At 39.3% G+C, this 22,298-nt stretch overlaps 1 protein-coding gene across 18 annotated transcripts in view; it reads left to right on the top strand.

Moving 5' to 3' along the window:
• The window catches only part of SCAPER (S-phase cyclin A associated protein in the ER), a 555,380-nt gene that overhangs the window by 916 nt on the left and 532,166 nt on the right, over positions 1-22,298 (top strand). For 16 of the 18 annotated variants that reach the window (NM_001374332.1, XM_063716003.1, XM_063715996.1 and 13 more), the window contains 1 exon segment: positions 19,384-19,448. In NM_001374332.1, the coding sequence (NP_001361261.1) occupies positions 19,443-19,448 (6 nt within the window). In that variant the 5' untranslated portion in view covers positions 19,384-19,442. 18 annotated transcript variants of the gene reach the window in all.

Below are 22,298 nucleotides of genomic sequence, written 5' to 3'. Positions count from 1 at the left end.
TAAGCAACACCTGCTGCTGTTGAGGGGGCCCCAGCTGAGATGAGGCCGCCTGTTTGTGAGCAGCTTCCTGTTGCTGGTGGACTGCATCTCTTATTCGAGTTGTGACAAGTTATTTTCCATGAAAATAGCTATTCACTAATAGTCATTTTACCGAACAGATACTAATTCCTTATATGAATTATAGTTTGTCTTAGTTTATGGATTAATTTCATCATTAACTTTTCATCTTCATAAATAATCTGGTAGAAGGATGGATGGGCTAGGAGTAATGCTTATTTTATGAATGGAGAAACGGGGGCTCAAAAGGTAATTACTTGCCTTAGATCACCAGCTGGTGAGTGGTAAATCTGGGATTAAGTTTTCTGACCTAAGGTTGGTAGTCTGACCACTGTCCCACTCTGGCCTATACTGGTGCTCTGTCCCTTCTGTTATTTCTGTTAACTATGTCTTTTCCTCAAAGTTTGTTGGTTGCAGATGATTTATGCCACTTGAAGAATGATATCCACTAAAGAATTAATATTTTTAATCAATCAAAGAGTCAAGTTTTAATGTGATTTGGAAGGTTGTCTTTGTGGGAGAAGTAATCTGATGGCTTTGAAGGCAGACTGATTTGAGTTTGAATCTCAGCCCCATCCCTTGTTTTTGGCAAATTAATTTTTCTGAGCCTTTCTCATCTGTAAAGTAGGAATAATATCCACCTCATAAATTTGTTGATAATAATAAATTAGGTGTCTGTAAAGTATTGAGAACTGTTCCTGGCCCATGGTAAGCCCTCAACAAATGCTCTTTTCCTTCTTTCTCCACACTCCCTTGAGCTGCATTAAAAATATTCTTTGTGTGTCTTTGGTCCATTTGGGTCTGGTATAACAAAATACCTCAGACTGAGTGGCTTATAAACAACAGAAATTCATTTCTTGCAGTTCTGGAGGCTGGGAAGTCCTAGATCAGGATGTCTGATGATTCAGTGTTTGGTGATAGCCTACTTTCTGGTTAATAGATGGCACCCTCTAGCTGTCTCCTTACATGGTGCAAGGGTGAAGGGGTCTCTCTCTGGCCCCTTATAAGGGAATTTATCCCATTCATTAAGGCTCTGCTCTTATAATACAGTCATCTGTCAAAGGCCCCACCTCCTAATATGACCTTGGAAACTAGGATTTCAACAAGAATTTTGAAGAACACAAACATGCAGACCATAGCATTATGGTTAATCACTTGGTTGTTCAGGTCAAACAACCATGGAAGTGTAATCAGCAGTACTGTACAAATGTGTTTATAAATAAATTTTGGTGACTGGTCCAAAGGATATAGTATTCTAAACAGACTTTAAAAATGTTTGCCATTGGTGCTTCATAGGTATTTTAGGAACTCCTAAAAGATTGATATTAAGGTCATTAATGTCTTCATTTAGCTGCAGGAATGTTTTAAAGATAAGATGAAGGGACTTGAGATTTTGTCATTTCTTTCACTTTCTTTTTTTTTTCTTGAAACCGAGTCTCACTCTGTCACCCAGGCTGGAGTGCAGTGGCACGATCTTGGCTCACCGCAAACTCCACCTCCCAAGTTCAAGCGATTTTCCTGTCTCAGCTTCCTGAGTAGCTGGGACTACAGGCACTCACCACCATGCCCGGCTAATTTTTTTTTGTATTTTTAGTAGAGACCGGGTTTCACCATGTTGGCCATGCTGGTCTCAAACTCCTGACTTCAGATGATCCACCCGCCTCAGCCTCCCAAAGTGCTGGGATTACAGGCGTGCGCCACTGCACCTGGCCTCTTTCACTTTCATACCTGACCACAGCCCAGACTAGTTTTAAAGGATAAACAACTTCTTTGGGAATCACATGTGAATGTTATTTAAACACTTAGAAAGTGGTGGTATTATTTAGGGGGAAATTTAATAGAATTCTCTGTAAGGGTACAATCTGATATCCATTGTGGAATTGACATTTCTGAAATTGTAGAAGAGAAAACTATAAATGGCTGGCATAGCAAAAATTAAATCATTAATAGAATTCTGTTTGCAGTTTCTGCTGGATGGTAACCTTTTTTTTTTAAAAAAAAAATTCAACTTTTATTATATAGTAGAGGGTACATGTGTAGATTTGTTACATGGGTAAATTGATGCTGATGCTTGGGGTCCCAACTATCCCATCACACACGCCATAAGCATAGTACACAACAGGTGGTCTTTCAGCCCATGCTCCCCTCGGCCTAGTGATCCCTAGTGCCTGTTGTTTGTGACTTTTACGATCACATATTCTGTGTTTAATTCCCACTTATAAGAGAGAACACACAGTATTTGGTTTTCTTTTCTCATGTTAAGTCACTTAGGACAGTGGTCTCCAGCTCTATCTGTGTTGCTGCAGAGGGCATGATTTTGTTCTTTTTTATGGCTGCATAGTATTCCATGGTGCATTTGTAGCTAACCTTTTTCACAAACATGTTTGGCTTTCACTTATTGGCTATGGGTCTTGTGAAATATAAAGAGTGAAAAGATCTGGAGTCCAATGATGGAGCTAGCCTTAAAAATTATTAGAGGCCGGGTACGGTGGCTAACGCCTGTAATCCTAGCACTTTGGGAGGCCGAGGTGGGCAGATCACAAGGTCAGGAGATCGAGACCATCCTGGCTAACACGGTGAAACCCCGTGTCTACTAAAAATACAAAAAATTAGCTGGACGTGGTGGCTCGTGCCTGTACTTCCAGCTACTCAGGAGGCTGAGGCAGGAGAATCACTTGAATCCTGGAGGTGGAGGTTGCAGTGAGCTGAGATCGTGCCACTGCACTGCAGCCTGAACAACAGAGCAAGACTCCATCTCAAAAAAAAAAAATTATTAGAAATTATTTATGGAAAGCCTTCTTCTGTGACATGAAACACTAAAGATTTCATAAAGTTTTGGTAAAATGATAACTTCTTAAAGTAATACGTTCATTTTATGTTTTGAAACATACTCAAAAGAGAATAGTATGATGAACTGCTATGTATCAATCTATTTCAAAAATTAGCTATACATTATACATGGGCAATATTATTCCATAAAAGTTACCTCCCCACTAAATTGTTTTGAAGCAAGTTTCAGACATCATATTTAATTTGTCAAGATTTTAGTATGCATTAGGCCTGCTTTTAATACAGTATTGGAAAAGAGAGATAGTTTCAGTATTTTCAATTGAGCATGCCACATTCATGAGACAAAATAAATAATTTGGTTGACATATTCATGGCAGTATATATAGAAGTAATCAGAATTGAAAATCTTATTAAACAATTTAGAATTATAAAATGTCTATATTGCTCTTCAAATTACTCTTTTTTTCTTTTGAGACGGCGTCTTGCTGTGTCCCCCAGGTTGGAGTGCAGTGGTGCGATCTCGGCTTACTGCAACCTGTGCCTCCCGGGTTCCAGCGATTCTCCTGCCTCAGCCTCCCGAGTAGCTGGGACTACAGGCGCGTGCCACCACACCTGGCTACAAACTACTCATTTTTACCATAATACACATATTTTCCAATTAGCAAAAATGTGAACGGTAGTTTTTGAGTATGCCTGTGACAATATTAAAGTATCAGACTCAGAAAGGCAAATACTCAGATTTTCTTAAATGTTGGAAAAGGCAAAAACATGGGTGACAGACTTTGTGAACCCTGGAGAGGAACTGTGATTGCAAACCTCAATTTTTCTACAATTTGTTGACCAATATGTGGATAATTCATAGATGTACTATCCTGGCTTCAGTTAGATGGGCCCCTATATTTTGGAGTAGTGCTACCAGCAGGCTTCTCACTGCTTTGGGTCTGCCATTTACTCCTTGCTCTTTTACAGCCTGTGTACCCAAACTTGGATAAAGAAAAGATATGCCTTTTCTGGCACTTGAGCCCATCTTTACATTTCCATCTCTAGGATTCTTAGGCATCTCCACAGATAGTCCGGGATTGCAGGGCAGAGTAAGACAAGTGAGACTTCAGTTCTGAACAAGGCAGGAACTTGTTCAGACACTTTGGGCTCAGCCAGACCTAGTGCTCATTCCCTGTTTACCACCTTTATTCTTTGTTTTGTTTGGGTGCTCCACTTTCTGCTTGGCCACTGTTTTTTTGCAGCCCTGAGTTTCTCAAGTTTCATTTATTTGAGTACCACTGTCAATATTTCGCCATATCCATATTTCTTGTATATTGACTGATTTTATGTTTAAGATAGTGTTACAGATTTTTATTTGAGTAAATGTCATTTTATTGAAAGAAAATTATGTAAATTATTTTATAGGTGGTACTTAGTTATGGCAAATATCATGAAGGTAGTAACTGAATGATTGCAATTTTGGGCATTTTGGATTAGGACATAGCTTGCTTTCTTTTTTAATTTGAAGCTTTATTGAGCTATACTTCACATACCATAAAATCCACCCATTTAAAATGTACACTTCAGTGATTTTAATGTATTCACAGAGTTGCGGATCCATTACCACAATCAAGCTTAGAACATTTTCAGTATCCCAATATGAAACCCCATAAGCATTAGCAGCCATTTTCCATTCTGGCCTCCCTCCCTACTTCCCCATCTTATCTCCAGCTACAGCCACCCACCAATCTACTTTCTGTCTTTATGGATTTGCCTATTCAGGACATTTCACATAAATGGAATAATACAATACGAAGCCTTTTGTGTCTGGCTTCTTCCATTTAATGTAATGTTTTCAAGATTCATCCATTTTGTAGCAAGTATCAGCCCTTCATTCCTTTTTATGGATGAATAATATTCCATCATATGGATATACCACATTTTATTTATTCATTTATCAGTTCATGAACATCTTGCATTGTTTCTACTTTTTGGCTGTTGCTGCTGTGAATACTCCTGTAGAAGTTTTTGTGCGGACTTGTGTTTTCATTTCTCTTGAATATAAACCTAGGAATAGAATTGCTGGGTTATATGGTGACTTGTCTTTTACTTTTTGAGGAACTGCCAGATTGTTATCAAACCAGCTGTACTGGTTTACATTTCCACTGCAGTGTGTCAGGATTCCAGTTTCTCCACTTCTTCTCCAACAGTTGTTTTGTCTGTCTTTTTGACCATAGACATCTTGGTGGGTATGAAGTTATGTCTCATTGTGGGTTTGATATGTATTTCCCTAATGACTAGTGATTTCAACATGTTTTCATATGTTTATTAGCCATTCGTATACATTTTTTGGAGAAATGAGAACATAACCCCTTTAACTTGACATAGTGGTGCTATTTAACCTGACATGGGTTCTTATTCTTCCTCTTGGTTGCTCTCTGTTGGCTTTTTATTCATATAATCAAGTGAATTGCTCCCCAGAAATCCTTTGTGGTAATCTGTGAAATATACATCTCCTACTTATGTTTATTATTACATTATAGTACCTGTTTACCTAAGTGCATCTGGAAATATCTGGAATTTATCTAAAAAAAGGTCATGCATCTTAAGTACCACTGACTTTCAGTTCAGAAGCAGAAACAATAATCTGTCAGGTGCCTAATTGAACAGTAGTGCACAAGATGCAGTGATGTAAGGATTTCGAGTTAATCAGTATCTGGTGGGACTTAAGAAATAATAATTTAGTCTTTTTCTTTTTCTTTTTTTTTTTTTGAGATAGAGTCTCTGTCACCCAGGCTGGAGTGCAGTGGTGTGATCTTGGCTCACTGCAACCTCTGCCTCCCGGGTTCAAGCAATTCTCATGCCTCAATCTTCCGAGTACCTGGGACTTCAGGTGCATACCACCACACCCAGCTAAGTTTTTGTATTTTTGGTAGAGATGGGGTTTTGCCATGTTGTCCAGGCTGGTCTTGAACTCCTGAGTTCAGGCAATCTGTCCGCTTCAGCCTCCCAAAGTGCTAGGATTACAGGTGTGAGCCACTGTGCCTGGCCAATCTTGAACTAACATTTTTTTTTTTTTTCCTCTTTGGAGGAAAAGGCCTGTAATTAAGAGTTTATGAACTCTGGACTGAAAAATTTTAAGTCAGAGCCTAGTTTAATCTGTAATTTGGAAATACTTTAAATCATTACAAGTTTTTAAAGTTGTAATTGCAGTGCAGTGCAATCATGTATCAGAAAATCTGAAAATAACAAAAAAATTCCCCATTATCCTGTGGTGCACAGCTACCAAGTATTGAGTGCTGGTTGTTTGCCATCAAACATTTTTTCACATTTACTTTGATTTTGAAAATAACCCTACAAAGTAGATATTTTTACTCTTGTTTTATAACTGTGTACCCTGAGATTCAAAAATGTTAAAAGAATTTACCTAAAGGCTAGTGTAGTTTGTAATTGGCAGACTTGGGATATGGATTTGTGTCTGACTTCAGAACTTACTCTTTTTTTAAAAAAGATTAATAGTTTTAGAGATGAGGTCTCACTCTGTCATCCAGGCTGGAGTGCAGTAGAATGATCATAACTTACTGCAGCCTCTATCTCCTGGGCTCAAGTGAGCCTCCCTCCTTAGCCTCCCAAGGAGCTGGGACTACAGGTGTGTGCCACCACGCCTGGCTGTTTTTTGTATTTTTGGTGGATTGCTGGTATTATTTTGTATTTTGGCGTATTCTCCACATTGCCCAGGCTGGTCTCAAACTCTTGTTTGAGACTCAAGGCGGTCTGCCTGCCTTGGCCTCCCAAAGCGCTAGGATTATAGGGTTACAGGCATGAACCACTGTGCCAGGTCTAGGATTGTTTTTTCTATTTCTGTGAGAAACATCATGGAGATTTTGATAGGGATTATGTTGAATTTGTAGATTGCTTTGGGTAGTATGGGTATTTTAACAATGTTAATTCTTCCAGTTCATGAACACGGGATGTCTTTCTTTTTATTTGTGTTATTTTCAGTTTGTCATCAGTTTTATGGTTTTCAGTGTATAGGTCTTTCTCTTTCTTGGTTAGATTTATATTCCTAAGTATTTTATTACTATTATTTTTGTTGTTGTTTTTAAGACAGGATGTCATTCTGTCACCCAGTCTGGAGTGCAGTGGTGTGATCACAGCTCACTGCAGCCTTGACCTCCCCAGGCTCTGGTGATCCTCCCACCTCAGCCTCCTGAGTATCTGGGACTACAGGTACACACCACCATGCCTGGCCAATTTTCATATTTTTGGTAGAGACAGGGTTTCGCCATGTTGCCCAGGCTGGGCTCAAGTGATTGGCCTGCCTTGGCCTCCCAAAGTTCTGGGATTACAGGTGTGAGCCACTGTGGCCAGCCTTTTATTGTCTTTTATGCTATTGTAAATGGGATTTTTTTTTTTTTTTTGAGATGGAGTCTCGCTCTGTCGCCCAGGCTGGAGTGCAGTGGCGCAATCTCGGCTCACTGCAAGCTCCGCCTCCCGGGTTCACGCCATTCTCCTGCCTCAGCCTCCCAAGTAGCTGGGACTACAGGTGCCTGCCACCATGCCGGGCAAATTTTTTGTATTTTTAGTAGAGATGGGGTTTCACTGTGTTAGCCAGGATGGTCTCAATCTCCTGACCTCGTGATCCGCCCGTCTCAGCCTCCCAAAGTGCTGAGATTATAGGCGTGAGCTACTGCGCCCAGCCGGGATTGTTTTCTTGATTTCTTTTTTGGATAGTTCATTGTTAGTGTATAGAAAAGCTACTGATTTTTCTATTTTGTATTTTGATTTTGTATACTACAACTTTACTGAATTTATTCTAATAGTTTTTGGTGGAGCCTTTAGGATTTTCTGTATATAAGATCATGTAATCTGCAAACAGACAATTTCACTTCTTTTTTTCCTAACTTGAGTACTTTTATTTTTTTTTCTTGACTTTTATTATTTTTTTCTTAGTCAAGAAAAAAAAAAGAATTGGATGAGATGGCATTCTTGTCTTGTTGATCTTAGAGGAGAAGCTTTTAAATTTTCACTGTTGTGTATAATGTTAGCTGTGGGCTTGTCATCTATGATCTTTATTACGACATTACTTATGAACCTAATTTGTTGAAAGTTTTTATCTTGAAAGGATGTTGAATTTTGTCAGATGCTTTTTCTGCATTTATTGAGATGATTGTATGATTTTCATTCTTTGTTCTGTTAATGTGGTGTATCTCATGTGTTAATTTGCATATGTTGAACCATTCTTGCAACCCACAAATAATTCCTACCCAATCATAGTGTATGATGCTTTCAATAAGCCGTTGGATTTGGTTTGCCGGTATTTTATGGAGGATTTTTGAATCTATATTCATCAGGGATATGGGTCTGTAATTTTCTTTTCTTCTAGTGTTTATGTCTGGCTTTAGTATTAGGGTAATGTTGGCCTTGTGAAATGAGTTTGGAAATATTTTCTTCAGTTTTTGGGAAGAGTTTGAGAAGGATTGGTATTAATTCTTCGTTAAATGTTTGGTAGAATTCGCCAGTGAAGCCATGAGGTCCTAGGTTTTTCTCTCTTGTGAGTTTTTTTAATTAAAAAATCAGTCTTCTTACTTGTTATTGATCTAGTCAGATTTTTTATTTCTTCATGATTCAGTCTTGGTTGTATATTTCTAGGAGTTTACTTATTTTCTGTAAGTTATTCAATTTGTTGGCATGTAATTGTTCAAAGCAGTCTTTTATGATCCCTTTATTTCTATAATATCAGTTGTAATGTTTCCTCTTACATTTATAATTTTGTTTGGGTCTTCTTTTTCTTAGTCTAGTTAAAGGTTTTTCAGTTTCATTTATCTTTTTCAAAAACCAACTCTTAGTTTCATTGATCTTTTCTGTTTTTCTGTTCTCTATTTCATTGATTTTTGCTCTGTTATTATTTCCTTCCTTATGCTGACTTTAGATTTAGTTTGTTCTTTTTTTAGTTCTTTGAGGTGTAAACTTAGGTTGTTTATCTGAGTTGTTTTGCCTTTCTCTTTTTTTCTTTTCATAGATGGGATCTTGCTATGTTGCCCAAGCTGGAATGTAGAGACTAGTCTCAGGCATGATCATAGCACACTACAGCCTTGAACTCTTGGGCTCAAGCAATCCTCCCACCTCAGTCTCCTGACTAGCCGAGATTACAGGTGTTCACATCATGTGAGGCTGAGATCTGTCTCTGTCTTTTTTTTTTGAGTTGAAATTTCACTCTGTTGCCCATGTTGGCATGCAGTGGCACCATCTCAGCTCACTGCAACCTCCACCTCCCGGGTTCAAGTGATTCTCCTGCCTCAGCCTCCCAAGTAGCTGGGACTGCAGGCATGCACCACTGCACTCAGCTAATTTTTTGTGTTTTTAGTAGAGATGGGGTTTCACCATGTTGGCCAGGCTGGTCTTGAACTCCTGACCGCAGGTGATCCGCCCGCCTCGGCCTCCCAAAGGGCTGGGATTACAGGTGTGAGCCACTGCGCCTGGCCCTGTCTGTCTTTATGTAGGCTTTTGTCACTATAAACTTGCCTCTTAGAACTGCTTTTATTGTATCCCATAAGTTTTGCTATGTTGTGTTACCATTTTCATTTGTTTCAGGATACTTTTTGATTTCTCTTTTGATTTTTTTCTTTGACCCATTGATTGTTTAGTTGTGTGTTGTTTAATTTCAACATATTTGTGAATTTTCCAGTTTTCTTCCTGTTATTTCTAGCTTTATACCATTGTGGTCAGAAAACATACTTGATATCATTTAAATCTTCTTGAATTTGTTAAGACTTATTTTGTGGCCTAACATATGATCTATCCTAGAGAATACTGTGTGTGCTTGAAAATGTTGTATATTCTGCTGCTGTTGGATGGAATGTTCTGCATATGTCTGTTAGGTCCATTTGGCCTATAGAACTGTTCAAGTTCACTGTTTCCTTGTTGATTTTTTTTTTGTCTGGATGATCTATCCCTTGTTGAAAGTGGGGTATTGAAGTCCCCTGCTATTAATGTGTTGCTGTCTATTTTTCATTTCAGTGGTGTTAAAATTTTGGTGCTCCACTGTTGGGTGCATACATATCTACAACGGTTATATCCTTTTGATGAATTGCCCCTTTATCATTATGTAATGACTTTTTTTTTATTATTATACTTTAAGTTCTAGGGTACATGTACACAAAGTGCAGATTTGTTACACAGGTATACATGTGCCATGTTGGTTTGCTGCACCCATCAACTTGTCATTTACGTTAGGTATTTCTCCTAATGCTATCCCTCCCTCAGCCCCCCACCCAGTGACAGGCCCCAGTGTGTGATGTTCCCTGCCCTGTGTCCAAGTGTTCTCATTGTTCAGTTACCATCCCAAGGATGAGTGAGAACATGCGATGTTTGGTTTTCTGTCCTTGTGATAGTTTGCTGAGAATAATGGTTTTCAGCCTCATCCATGTCCCTGCAAAGGACATGAACTCATCCTTTTTTTATGGCTGCATAGTATTCCATGGTGTATATGTGCCACATTTTCTTAATCCAGTCTATCGTTGATGGACATTTGGGTTGGTTCCAAGTCTTTGCTATTGTGAACAGTGCTGCAATAAACACATGTGTGCATGTGTCTTTATAGTAGCATGATTTATAATCCTTTGGGTATATACCCAGTAATGGGATTGCTGGGTCAAATGGTATTTCTAGTTCTAGATCCTTGAGGAATCGCCACACTGTTTTCCACAATGGTTGAACTAATTGACACTCCCACCAACAGTGTAAAAGCATTCCTGTTTCTCCACATCCTCTCCAGCATCTGTTGTTTCCTGACTTTTTAATGATGGCCATTCTAACTGGCATGAGATGGTATCTCATTGTGGTTTTGATTTGCATTTCTCTGATGGCCAGTGATGGTGAGCATTTCTTCATGTGTCTGTTGGCTGTATAAATGTCTTCTTTTGAGAAGTGTCTGTTCATATCCTTTGCCCGCTTTTTGATGGGGTTGTTTTCTTTCTTGTAAATTTGTTTGAGTTCTTTGTAGATTCTGGATATTAGCCCTTAGTGAGATGGATAGATTGCAAAAATTTTCTCCCATTCTGTAGGTTGCCTCTTCACTCTGATGGTAGTTTCTTTTGCCATGCGGGAGCTCTTTAGTTTAATTAGATCCCATTTGTCTATTTTGGCTTTTGTTGCCATTGCTTTTGGTGTTTTAGTCATGAAGTCTTTGCCCATGCCTATGTCCTGAAGGTATTGCCTAGGTTTTCTTCTAGAGTTTTTATGGTTTTAGGTCTTAGATTTAAGGCTTTAATCCATCTTGAATTAATTTTTGTATAAAGTGTAAGGAAGGGATCCAGTTTCAGCTTTCTGCATATGGCTAGCCAGTTTGCCCTGCACTATTTATTAAATAGGGAATCCTTTCCCTATTTCTTGTTTTTGTCAGGTTTGTCAAAGATCAGATGGTTGTAGATGTGTGGTGTTATTTCTGAGGCCTCTGTTCTGTTCCATTGGTCTATATATCTGTTTTGGTACCAGTACCGTGCTGTTTTGGTTACTGTAGCCTTGTAGTATAGTTTGAAGTCAGGCAGTGTGAAGTCTCTAGCTTTGTTATTTTTGCTTAGGATTGTTTTGGCAATTCAGGCCCTTTTTTGGTTCCATATGAACCAAATTGGAAAAAATTCTGTGAAGAAAGTCATTGGTAGCTTGATGGGGATGGCATTGAGTCTATAAATTACCTTGAGCAGTATGGCCATTTTCATGATATTGATTCTTCTATCCATGAGCATGGAATATTCTTCCATTTGTTTGTGTCCTCTTTTATTTTGTTGCATAGTGGTTTGTAGTTCTCCTTGAAGAGGTTCTTCAAAATCTCTTGTAAGTTGAATTCCTAGGTATTTTATTCTCTTTGTAGCAATTGTGAATGGGAGTTCACTCATGATTTGGCTCTCTGTTTGTCTGTTATTGGTGTATTGCTTGTGATTTTTGCAGATTGATTTTATATCCTGAGACTTTGCTGAAGTTGCTTATCAGCTTAAGGAGATTTTGGGCTGGGACGATGGGGTTTTCTAAATATATAATCATGTTATCTGCAAACAGGGACAATTTGACTTCCTCTCTTCCTAATTGAATACCCTTTATTTCTTTCTCTTGCCTAATTGCCCTGGCCAGAATTTCCAACACTGTGTTGAATAGGAGTGGTGAGAGAGGGCATCCTTGTCTTGTGCCAGTTTTCAAAGGGAGTGCTTCCAGTTTTTGCCCATTCAGTATGATCTTGGCTATGGGTTTGTCATAAATAGCTGTTATTATTTTGAGATACGTTCCATCAATACCTAGTTTATTGAGAGTTTTTAGCATGAAGGACTGTTGAATTTTGTCGAAGGCCTTTTCCGCATCTATTGAGATAATCATGTGGTTTTTGTCATTGGTTCTGTTTATGTGATGGAGTACGTTTATTGATTTGCATATGTTGAACCAACCTTGCATCCCAGGGATGAAGCCGACTTGATTGTGGGTGGATAAGCTTTTTGATATGCTGCTGGATTCAGTTTGCCAGTATTCTATTGAGGATTTTTGCATCGACATTCATCAGGGATATTGGTCTAAAATTCTCTTTTTTTGTTGTGTCTCTTCCAGGCTTTGGTATCAGGATGATGCTGGCCTCATAAAATGAGTTAGGGAGGATTCCCTCTTCTGTTGATTGGAATAGTTTCAGAAGGAATGGTACCAACTCCTCTTTGTACCTCTGGTAGAATTTGGCTGTGAATCTGTCTGGTCCTGGGCTTTTTTTGGTTGGTAGGCTCTTAATTATTGCCTCAATTTCAGAGCCCGTTATTGGTCTATTCAGAGATTCAGCTTCTTCCTGGTTTAGTCTTGGGAGGGTGTATGTGTCCAGGAATTTATCCATTTCTTCCAGTTTTTCTAATTTATTTGCATAGAGGTGTTTATAGTATTCTCTGATGGTAGTTTGTGTTTCTGTGGGATCTGTGGTGATATCCCCTTTATCATTTTTTATTGCATCTGTTTCATTCTTCTGTCTTTTCTTTATTAGTCTTGCTAGCAGTCTATCAATTTTGTTGATCTTTTCAAAAAAACAGCTCCTGGATTCATTTATTTTTTGAAGGGTTTTTTGTGTCTCTATTTCCTTCGGTTCTGCTCTCATCTTAGTTATTTCTTGCCTTCTGCTAGCTTTTGAATTTATTTGCTCTTGCTTCTCTAATTCTTTTAATTTTGTTGTTAGGGTGCAGATTTTAGATCTTTCCTGCTTTCTCTTGTGGGCATTTAGTGCTATAAATTTCCCTCTACCCCCTGCTTTAAATGTGTCCTAGAGATTCTGGTACATTGTGTCTTTGTTCTCATTGGTTTCAAAGAACATCTTTATTTCTGCCTTCATTTCATTATTTACCCAGTAGTCATTCAGGAGCAGGTTGTTCAGTTTCCATGTAGTTGTGCAGTTTTGAGTGAGTTTCTTAATCCTGAGTTCTAATTTGATTGCCTTGTGATCTGAGAGACAGTTTGTTGTGATTTCTTTTCTTTTACATTTGCTGAGGAGTGCTTTACTTCCAATTATGTGGTCAGTTTTAGAATAAGTGCAACGTGGTGCTGAGAAGAATGTATATTCTGTTGAATTGGGTTGGAGAGTTCTGTAGATGTCTATTAGGTCCGCTTGGTGCAAAGCTGAGTTCAAGTCCTGGATATCCTTGTTAACCTTCTGTCTCGTTAATCTGTCTAATATTGACAGTAGGGTGTTAAAGTCTCCCATTATTATTGTGTGGGAGTCTAAGTCTCTTTGTAGGTCTCTAAGGACTTGCTTTATGAATCTGGGTGTCCCTGTATTGGGTGCATATATATTTAGGATAGTTGTTCTTTTTGTTGAATTGATCCCTTTAGCATTATGTAATGGCCTTCTTTGTCTCTTTTGATCTTTGTTGGTTTGAAGTCTGTTTTATCAGAGATTAGAATTGCAACCCCTGCTTTTTTTTGCTCTCCATTTTCTTGGTAGATCTTCCTCCATACTTTAGTTTGAGCCTGTGTGTGTCTCTGCACATGAGATGGGTCTCCTGAATACAGCACACTGATGGGTCTTGACTCTGTCCAATTTGCCAGTCTGTGTCTTTTAATTGGGGCATTTAGCCCATTTACATTTAAGGTTAATATTGTTATGTTGTGAATTTGATCCTGTCATTATGTTAGCTGATTATTTTGCCCATTAATTGATACAGTTCTTTCATAGCATCGATGGTCTTTACCATTTGGCATGTTTTTGCAGTGGCTGGTGCCGGTTGTTCTTTTCCATGTTTAGTGCTTCCTTCAGGAGCTCTTATAAGGCAGGCCTGGTGGTAACAAAATCTCTCAGCATTTGCTTGTCTGTAAAGGATTTTATTTCTCCTTCACTTATGAAGCTTAGTTTGGCTGGATATGAAATTCTGGGTTGAAAATTCTTTTCTTTAAGAATGTTGAATATTGGCCCCTACTCTCTTCTGCCTTGTAGGGTTACTGCCAGGAGATCTGCTGTTAGTCTGATGGGCTTCCCTTTGTGGGTAACCTGACCTTTCTCTCTGACTGCCCGTAACATTTTTTCCTTTATTTCAACCTTGGTGAATCTGACAATTATGTGTCTTGGGGTTTCTTTTCTCGAGGAGTATGTTCGTGGTGTTCTCTGTGTTTCCTGAATTTGAATATTGGCCTGCCTTGCTAGGTTGGGGAAGTTCTCCTGGATAATATCCTGCAGAGTGTTTTCCAACTTGGTTCCATTCACTCCATCAGTTTTAGGTACATCAGTCAGACGTAGATTTGGTCTTTTCACATAGTCCATATTTCTTGAAGGCTTTGTTCATTTCTTTTTACTCTTTTTTTGGTCTAATCTTGTCTTCTCACTTCATTTCATTAATTTGATCTTCAATCACTGATATCCTTTCTTCCACTTGATTGAATCTGCTATTGAAGCTTGTGCATGCATCACGAAGTTCTCTTGCCATGGTTTTCAGTTCCATCAGGTCATTTAAGGTCTTCTCTCCACTGTTCATTCTAGTTAGCCATTCGTCTAACCTTTTTTCAAGGTTTTTGAGCTTCCTTGTAATGGGTTAGAACATGCTCCTTTAGTTTGGAGAAGTTTGTTATTACCGACCTTCTGAAGCCTACTTCTGTCAACTTATCATTCTCCATCCAGCTTTGTTCCGTTGCTGGTGAGGAGCTGCGATCCTTTGGAGGAGAAGAAGCACTCTGGTTTTTAGAATTTTCAGCTTTTCTGCTCTTGTTTCTCCCTGTCTTTGTGGCTTTATCTACCTTTGGTCTTTGATGTTGGTGACCTACAGATGAGGTTTTGGTGTGGATGTCCTTTTGGTTGATGTTGATGCTATTCCTTTCTGTTTGTTAGTTTTCCTTCTAACAGTCAGGTCCCTCAGCTGCAGGTCTGTTGGAGTTTGCTGGAGGTCCACTCCAGACACTGTTTGCCTGGGTATCACCAGCGGAGGCTGCAGAACAGCAAATATTGCAGAACAGCAAATATTGCTGCCTGACCCTCCTCTGGAAGCTTCGTTCCAGAGGGGCCCTTGCCTGTATGAGGTGTCTATTGGCCCCTCCTGGGAGATGTCTCCCAGTTAGGCTACATGGGGGTCAGGGACCCATGTGAGGAGGCAGTCTGTCTGTTCTCAGAGGTCAAACGCCATGCTGAGAGAAGCACTGCTTTCTTCAGAGCCATCAGGGACGTTTAAGTCTGCACAAGTTGTCTGCTGCTTTTTGTTCAGCTATGCCCTGCCCACAGAGGTGGAGTCTATAGAGGCAGTAGGCCTTGCTGAGCTGTGGTGGGCTCTGCCTAGTTCGAGCTTCCTGGCTGCTTTGTCAGGAGTGGACGCCCCTCCCTGACTAGGCTGCAACCTTGCAGGTTGATCTTAGACTGCTGCACTAGCAGTGAGCAAGGCTCTGTGGGTGTGGGACCCACTGAGCCAGGCATGGGAGAGAATCTCCTAGTCTGTGGGTTGCTAAGACTGTGTGAAAAGCGCAGTATTTGGGTGAGAGTGTACCGATTTTCCAGGTACAGTCTGTCACGGCTTCCCTTGGCTAGGAATGGGAAATCCCCAACCCCTTGTGCTTCCCTGGTGAGGCGATGCCCCAGCCTGCTTTGGCTCACCCTCCGTGAGCTGTACCCACTGTCCAACCAGTCCCAATGAGATTAAGCAGGTACCTCAGTTGGAAATGCAGAAATCACCCATCTTCTGGGTCACTTAAGCTGGGAGCTGCAGACTGGAGGTGTTCCTGTTCGGCCATCTTGGAATGGACTCTGACTTTCATTTTTTGAAACTTTTATTTTAAGTTCAGGGGTACAAGTGCAGGTTTGTTATGTTGATAAACTTGTGTCATGGGACTTTGTTGTACAGATTATTTCATTACCCAAGTATTCAACCTAGTACCCATCAATTATTTTTCCTCACCCCCTCCCTCCTCCCACCCTCCATTTTCCAAAAGGCCTCAGTGTGTGTTGTTCCCCTCTATGTGTCCATGTGTTCTCATCATTTAGCTCTCACATATGAGTGAGAACATGCGGTGTTTGGTTTTCTGTTCCTGCATTAGTTTGCTAAGGATGATGGCCTCTAGCTACATTCATGTCCCTGCAAAGGACATGATCTCATTCTTTTTAATGACTGCATAGTATTCCCTGGTGTATACGTACCACATTTTCTTTATCCAGTCAATCATTGAGGGCATTTAGGTTGATTCCATGTCTTTGCTATTGTGAATTGTGCTGCAATGAGCATACAGGTGTATGTGTCTTTATAATAGAATGATTTATGTTCCCTTGGGTATATACCCAGTAATGGGATTGAATTATATTTGTGTCTTTAGGTCTTTGAGGAATCACCACACTATCTTCCACAGTGGCTGAACTTAATTTGCACTCCCACCAACAGTGTATAAGTGTTCCTTTTTCTCCAGAACCTTGCCAGCATATGTTTATTTTTATTTTTATTTATTTATTTTTGAGAGAGAGTCTCACTCTGTTGCCCAGGCTGGAGTGCAATGGCACAACCTTGGCTCACTGCAACCTCTGCCTCCTGGTTTCAAGTGATTCTCCTGCCTCAGCCTCCCAAGTAGCTGGGATTACAGGCGCGCACCACCCACCCAGCTAATTTTTGTATTTTTAGTAGAGACGGGGTTTTGCCATGTTGCCCAGGCTGGTCTTGAACTCTTGACCTCAGGTGATCTGCCCACCTCGGCCTCCCATTGTGCTGGGATTATAGGCGTGAGCCACCGTGCCCGGCTGTGAGTTTTATTTTTATACATTTTCACATTGTTAGCATCCTTTTAAAAAATTTATATAAATTTGTGGGGTTCATGTACAATTTTGTGGGAATGTGAACTATTACACCCTCTATGGAAAACAGTATGGGGATGTCTTAAAAAGCTAAAAAATAGAATTACCATTTGATCCAACAATCCCACTACTGAGTATCTACCCAATGGAAATCAATATACCAAAATGATACGTGCACTTATATATTTATTGCAGCATATTCACAGTAGTAAAGATATGAAATCAACCTGTGTCTATCAACAGATGAATGTTTAGTCATCTTTTGTTTGAACTTGAGGAACTTCTTTTAGCCTTTCTGTAAGGTGGGATGAACTCCCATAGCTTTTCTTTGTTTGGTAGGGTTATGATTTTAAATAGGGCCAGGTGTGCATGGTGGTACATGCCTTTAATCCCAGCACTTTGGGAGGCTGAGGTGGGTGGATTGCTTGAGCCCAGTAGTTGGAGACCAGCCTGGGCAACGTGGTGAAACTCCATCTCTGCCAAAAAATACGAAAATTACCCAGACATGATGGTGTGCACCTGTAGTCCCAGCTACTCAGGAGGCTGAGGTGGGAAGATGGCTTGAGTCAGGGAGGCAGAGGTTGCAGTGAACCAAGATCGCACCATTGCACTCCAGTCTGGGCGACAGAGCCAGACCCTGTCTCAAAATGAGTGAATGAATGAATGAATGAATGTTATATGGGAAGGCCTCATTGAGAGTGACATTTGTACAAAGTGAATTGGGAGTGTTCCACATGGAAGGTCCAACAGGTATAAACCCCTAATGGTAGAATATGTCTGGCATGCTGGGAAGCATAAGGAGGCCAGTGTGATTGGAGTACAGTGAATGCTGGGGAGAAGGGGTATATGGAATTGGAAAATTTTGGACATGATAGGCTATTGTGAGGACTTTGGCTTTTACTCCGAGTGAGATGGAGAGAGGTTGGAGGTTTGTGAGCAGAGGTAGTACATTTAAAAAAATATAATAGCTTTACTGATAAATGATTCATATACAATATAATTTCTCTATTTAAAAATGGTTTTTAGTATATTCACAGAGTTTTGCAGCCATCACCATAATTAATTTTAGAACATTTTCATCACCCCCTAAAGAAACCATGTGCTTATTAGCAGTTATTCTCATTTTCTCCTAACCCCCCAGCCTTCAGCAACCTCTGTTTTCTGACACTATGGATTTGACTGTTCTGGACATTTCACATATGTGGAATCATACAATATGTGTTCTTTTATAACTGGCTTCTTTCACTTAGCATGATGTTTTAAAATTTCATCCATATTATCGCATGTATTAGCACTTTCTTCCTTTTTTTTGTCTTTTATCCATTTTTATGTCCTTTTATTCATTGTATGAATATACATTTTATTTATCCATTCATCAGTTGATGGGTATTTGGGTTGTTTCTACTTTTTAGCTGTTATGAATAATGCTGCTGTGAACATTTGCATATAAATTTTTATCTGGACATATGTTTACTGGTACTGCATTTTAAAGGAGCATATTTATTGACAAAGGATAAATGACCTAGGTTTTCTTCCAGAAGGAGGTTTGGTTCCATTTGCCGCTTTCTTTTCTTTGTTCACTGACTCTTCATACAGAGTTAGGTCATTTATTTTATTATTTATTTATTTATTTTTATTTTTTGTTAGGCAATTTCCCTGTCCCTGTGTTCTGTCTAGTTTCCCTGACTTGGATTTCTTTGAGTAAAAGTTTGGCCGCATTAAATAGGTTACCTGAAAGGTACGGTCTGTTGTACTTAGAGCCTTATGTAATTGTTAATTAAGATATTCTGATAAAATCTTAGTTTATGAACGTTCTTAAGGAAAGTTACGCAGGATTTTCTATACTGAGTTGAGACTCATTAGTGAGTCAGTTCAGTGAAAGCAGCATTTAAAAACTGAAATAGAATACAGAAGGAAATATTAGAGTACATGTGTTACTTTACGAAATTTTTAATTCAGTTAAACGTATATGAACTGGGTAAGATATAAAACGTGTATGTGTTTATGGGTTGTAGTAAAAAAGTTTGGAACCCCTCTGGGTTAGGATGTCCGTGTAATTAATAGTTTCTTTTCCATTTTATTTTTATTTTTTGGAGAGCACTGAGGTCTTGTTCAGCACGGAATATTTAAAGCATGCTATATTATACCCCAACAGGTAATATAAAGGAGCAGTTTTTTTTGTTGTTGTTAAATGTAAGTGTGGGGATAAGATTTGTATCTTTTTATGAATAGTTATGGTTTTCTGGTAATGTTATAACTAAGCGTATATATATTTTTTATTGTAGGAGTCATACTCCATGGGTTTGTGTGATAAATGATCTTGGCATAGAAGAGAATTTAAAGAATGATGGTAAGTGATATCTTAAAGACTAGCCTTAGTTTTTTTGCCTTTCTCTTTTCTTCCTTGCTTTTATCTTTTTTAATGTAATAGTTGTTTCATTCAAGATACCCTGTGGAACACATTGTCATAAAGCACAGTGATAAAGTGAGCAGCTATGAATGTACTATTCAACCTTAGAGCCCAGGAACCCTGCTGCTTCTCAGGCTTGCCTCTAACACTTATGGTACCTAGGTTAGGAATACAAGTGGAAGCCAGCTTTTAAAATTTCTTAATATTAAATAGTTACAAATCAATGGATGCTAACAGCCTGACCTGGCCTCCTACCCAGGGTCTAGCCAAGTCTTAAAGGAACCTGCTCTCCCTGGGCTAGGTAGGGTAGAAGTTGGGCTAGAGTAGGTCTTGAATCTGGTATGGGGACTGATGTGAAATTCCCCAGAGAGCCAGGGAAAACAGGTTTCTGTCACCCACACTTTACTTTTCTAACTCAAGATTTTTCAGGCAGTTCCAAACATCTTCTTAAACTACTCAAATTGAGGAGGAGAAAGGAATGCAGGTATACAGGGAGTCCAGTCTGCCTGGATACTTCCTTTGGGATAGTTGGGGTGACCAACCTTAATCAAAAGCAGATATTCTTGCTCTGTTTTTTCCAGCACTGATGCTGATTTGCCTTCTTCCTTCTCTCTTATTGTCTGGCCTGGGGGGACCCTAAAGTTTAGTTTGTGAGTCCCTCTCTCTTAATTTGTGTTCACTCAATTAGTTACTGATTCCTTTCGGATTTTGGTGTTTTTGATAGGTACAACCTTCTGAAGTGTGGGGCTCAGGGCAGAGCCCCTTCTTCTGGTTGAAAGAGCAGGAGAGGGCCGGGCACGGTGGCTCACGCCTGTAATCCCAGCACTTTGGGAGGCCTAGACGGGCGGAGACCGTCACAAGGTCAGGAGACCGAGACCATCCTGGCTAACACGGTGAAACCCCATCTCTGCTAAAAATACAAAAAATTAGCCTGGCGTGGTGGTGGGCGCCTGTAGTCCCAGCTACTCAGGAGAATGGCGTGAACCCGGGAGGCGGAGCTTGCAGTGAGCCAAGATCGTGCCACTGCACTCCAGCCTGGGCGACAAAGCGAGACTCCGTCTCAAATAAAAAAAAAAGAAAGAGCAGGAGAGCATCTATTTGTTGTGTGCTCTTATCTCATCCCTCCCACTTCATACTCTTCCTCAGTTCTAAGGTTTTGATTTTTCATATCTGTCATTTGGGGTTATTTTCTGTTGGTCTGCTTTTGGGTCTCTTGGTCATAAACTATGCTTTTGTTTGCCAGAAGATTTCTTTTTTTTTAATCTGCCCTAATTTTGAAAGATGGTCTTAGAGGGGATAGAAGTCTAGGTTGACAGATTTTTTTTCTCTTAATATCTTTTTTTTTTCTTCTTGAGACAGAGTCTCTCTGTCACCCAGTCTGGAGTGCAGCGGCACAATCATAGCTCACTGCAGTTTTTACCACCTGGGCTCAAGCAGTCCTCCCACCTCAGCCTCCTAAGTAGCTTGGAACTATAGGTGCATGCCACCACACTTGGCCAGTTTTTTATTTTTTATTTTTTTGTAGCGATAGGGTCTTGCTTTGTTGCTCAGGCTGATCTTGAACTCCTGACCTCAAGTGATCCTCCTGCATTGGCCTTCTTCCACAGGGCTGGGATTACAGGCATGAGCCACTATGCCTGGTCTTTCTTAGTATCTTGACAAAAGAGATTCCACCGTCCTCAGCTTCTTTTTGATTTTTAGGGAATTCTTTTTCCTTGGATTTAATTTTCCTTGGATTTAATAGCATATGCAGCATTTACATGGTTCAAAATTCAAACTATAAAACAATGTTCATTTAGAGAAATTCAACTTTCTTCTCTCTTCTTCCTCTTCTTCCCTTGTGGGTAACATTAATTTTTTTTAATTGTGCTAATACAAATAACATGACATTTACCATCTGAACCATTTTTAAGTATACAGTTCAGTGGTATTAAGTACATTCATTATTGTTGTGCAGCTATCACTATTATTCATCTTCAGAACTCCTTGTCTTGAAATATTGAAACTCTATATACATTAAGCAATAATTTCCCATTTCCCCTCACCCCCTGCTCCTGTACTACTTGCTGTCTCTGTGATTTTGACTATTTTATGTACCACATATAAGTGAAATCATCCAGTATTTGTCTTTTTGTGTTTGGCTTATTTCATTTAGCATAATGTCTTCAAGGTTCATCCATGTTGTAGCATATGTCAGATTTCCATCCTCTTTAAGACTGAATAATATTCTATTATAAATAATAATAATATATTACATTTTGCTTATCCATTCATCAGACACTTGGGCTGTTTCCCCTTTTTAGCTATTGTGAATGATGATGCTATGAACATGAGTGTACAGATATTTCTTCAAGACTGTTCAGGCTGGACGCAATGGCATACGCCTGTAATCCTAGCAAATAAATCCTAGTAAATAAGTAAATAAAATAGTAAAGAACTGTTTTCAGTTATTTCAGGTACGTAACCAGAAGTGGAACTTCTAGATAATATGGTAAATCTATTTTTAATGTTTGGAGGTACTGTCATAGTGTTTTCCGCAGTGGCTACAACATTTAAAATTCCCACCAACAGTGCACAAGGGTTCCAGTTTTTCCACATCCTCACCAACATTTTTTATTTTGTTTTTTTGATAGTAGCCATTTTAATGGGTGCATGGGTAATCATTTTTATTAATGTTTGATTTATCCTTTATATTTTCAAAAAGAATGTATACATTTATATGTATATACATGTGTTTTTCTTTTTTGAACCTAAAGGTAATATATTTTAGTATCTTGGGAGTTTTTTTGT

The sequence above is a fragment of the Pongo abelii genome, chromosome 16 (assembly GCF_028885655.2).
Source record: "Pongo abelii isolate AG06213 chromosome 16, NHGRI_mPonAbe1-v2.0_pri, whole genome shotgun sequence".
Taxonomy (NCBI): domain Eukaryota; kingdom Metazoa; phylum Chordata; class Mammalia; order Primates; family Hominidae; genus Pongo; species Pongo abelii.
Note: the sequence above shows the minus strand (reverse complement) of the source record. Positions and strands in the feature narration are given on the sequence as shown.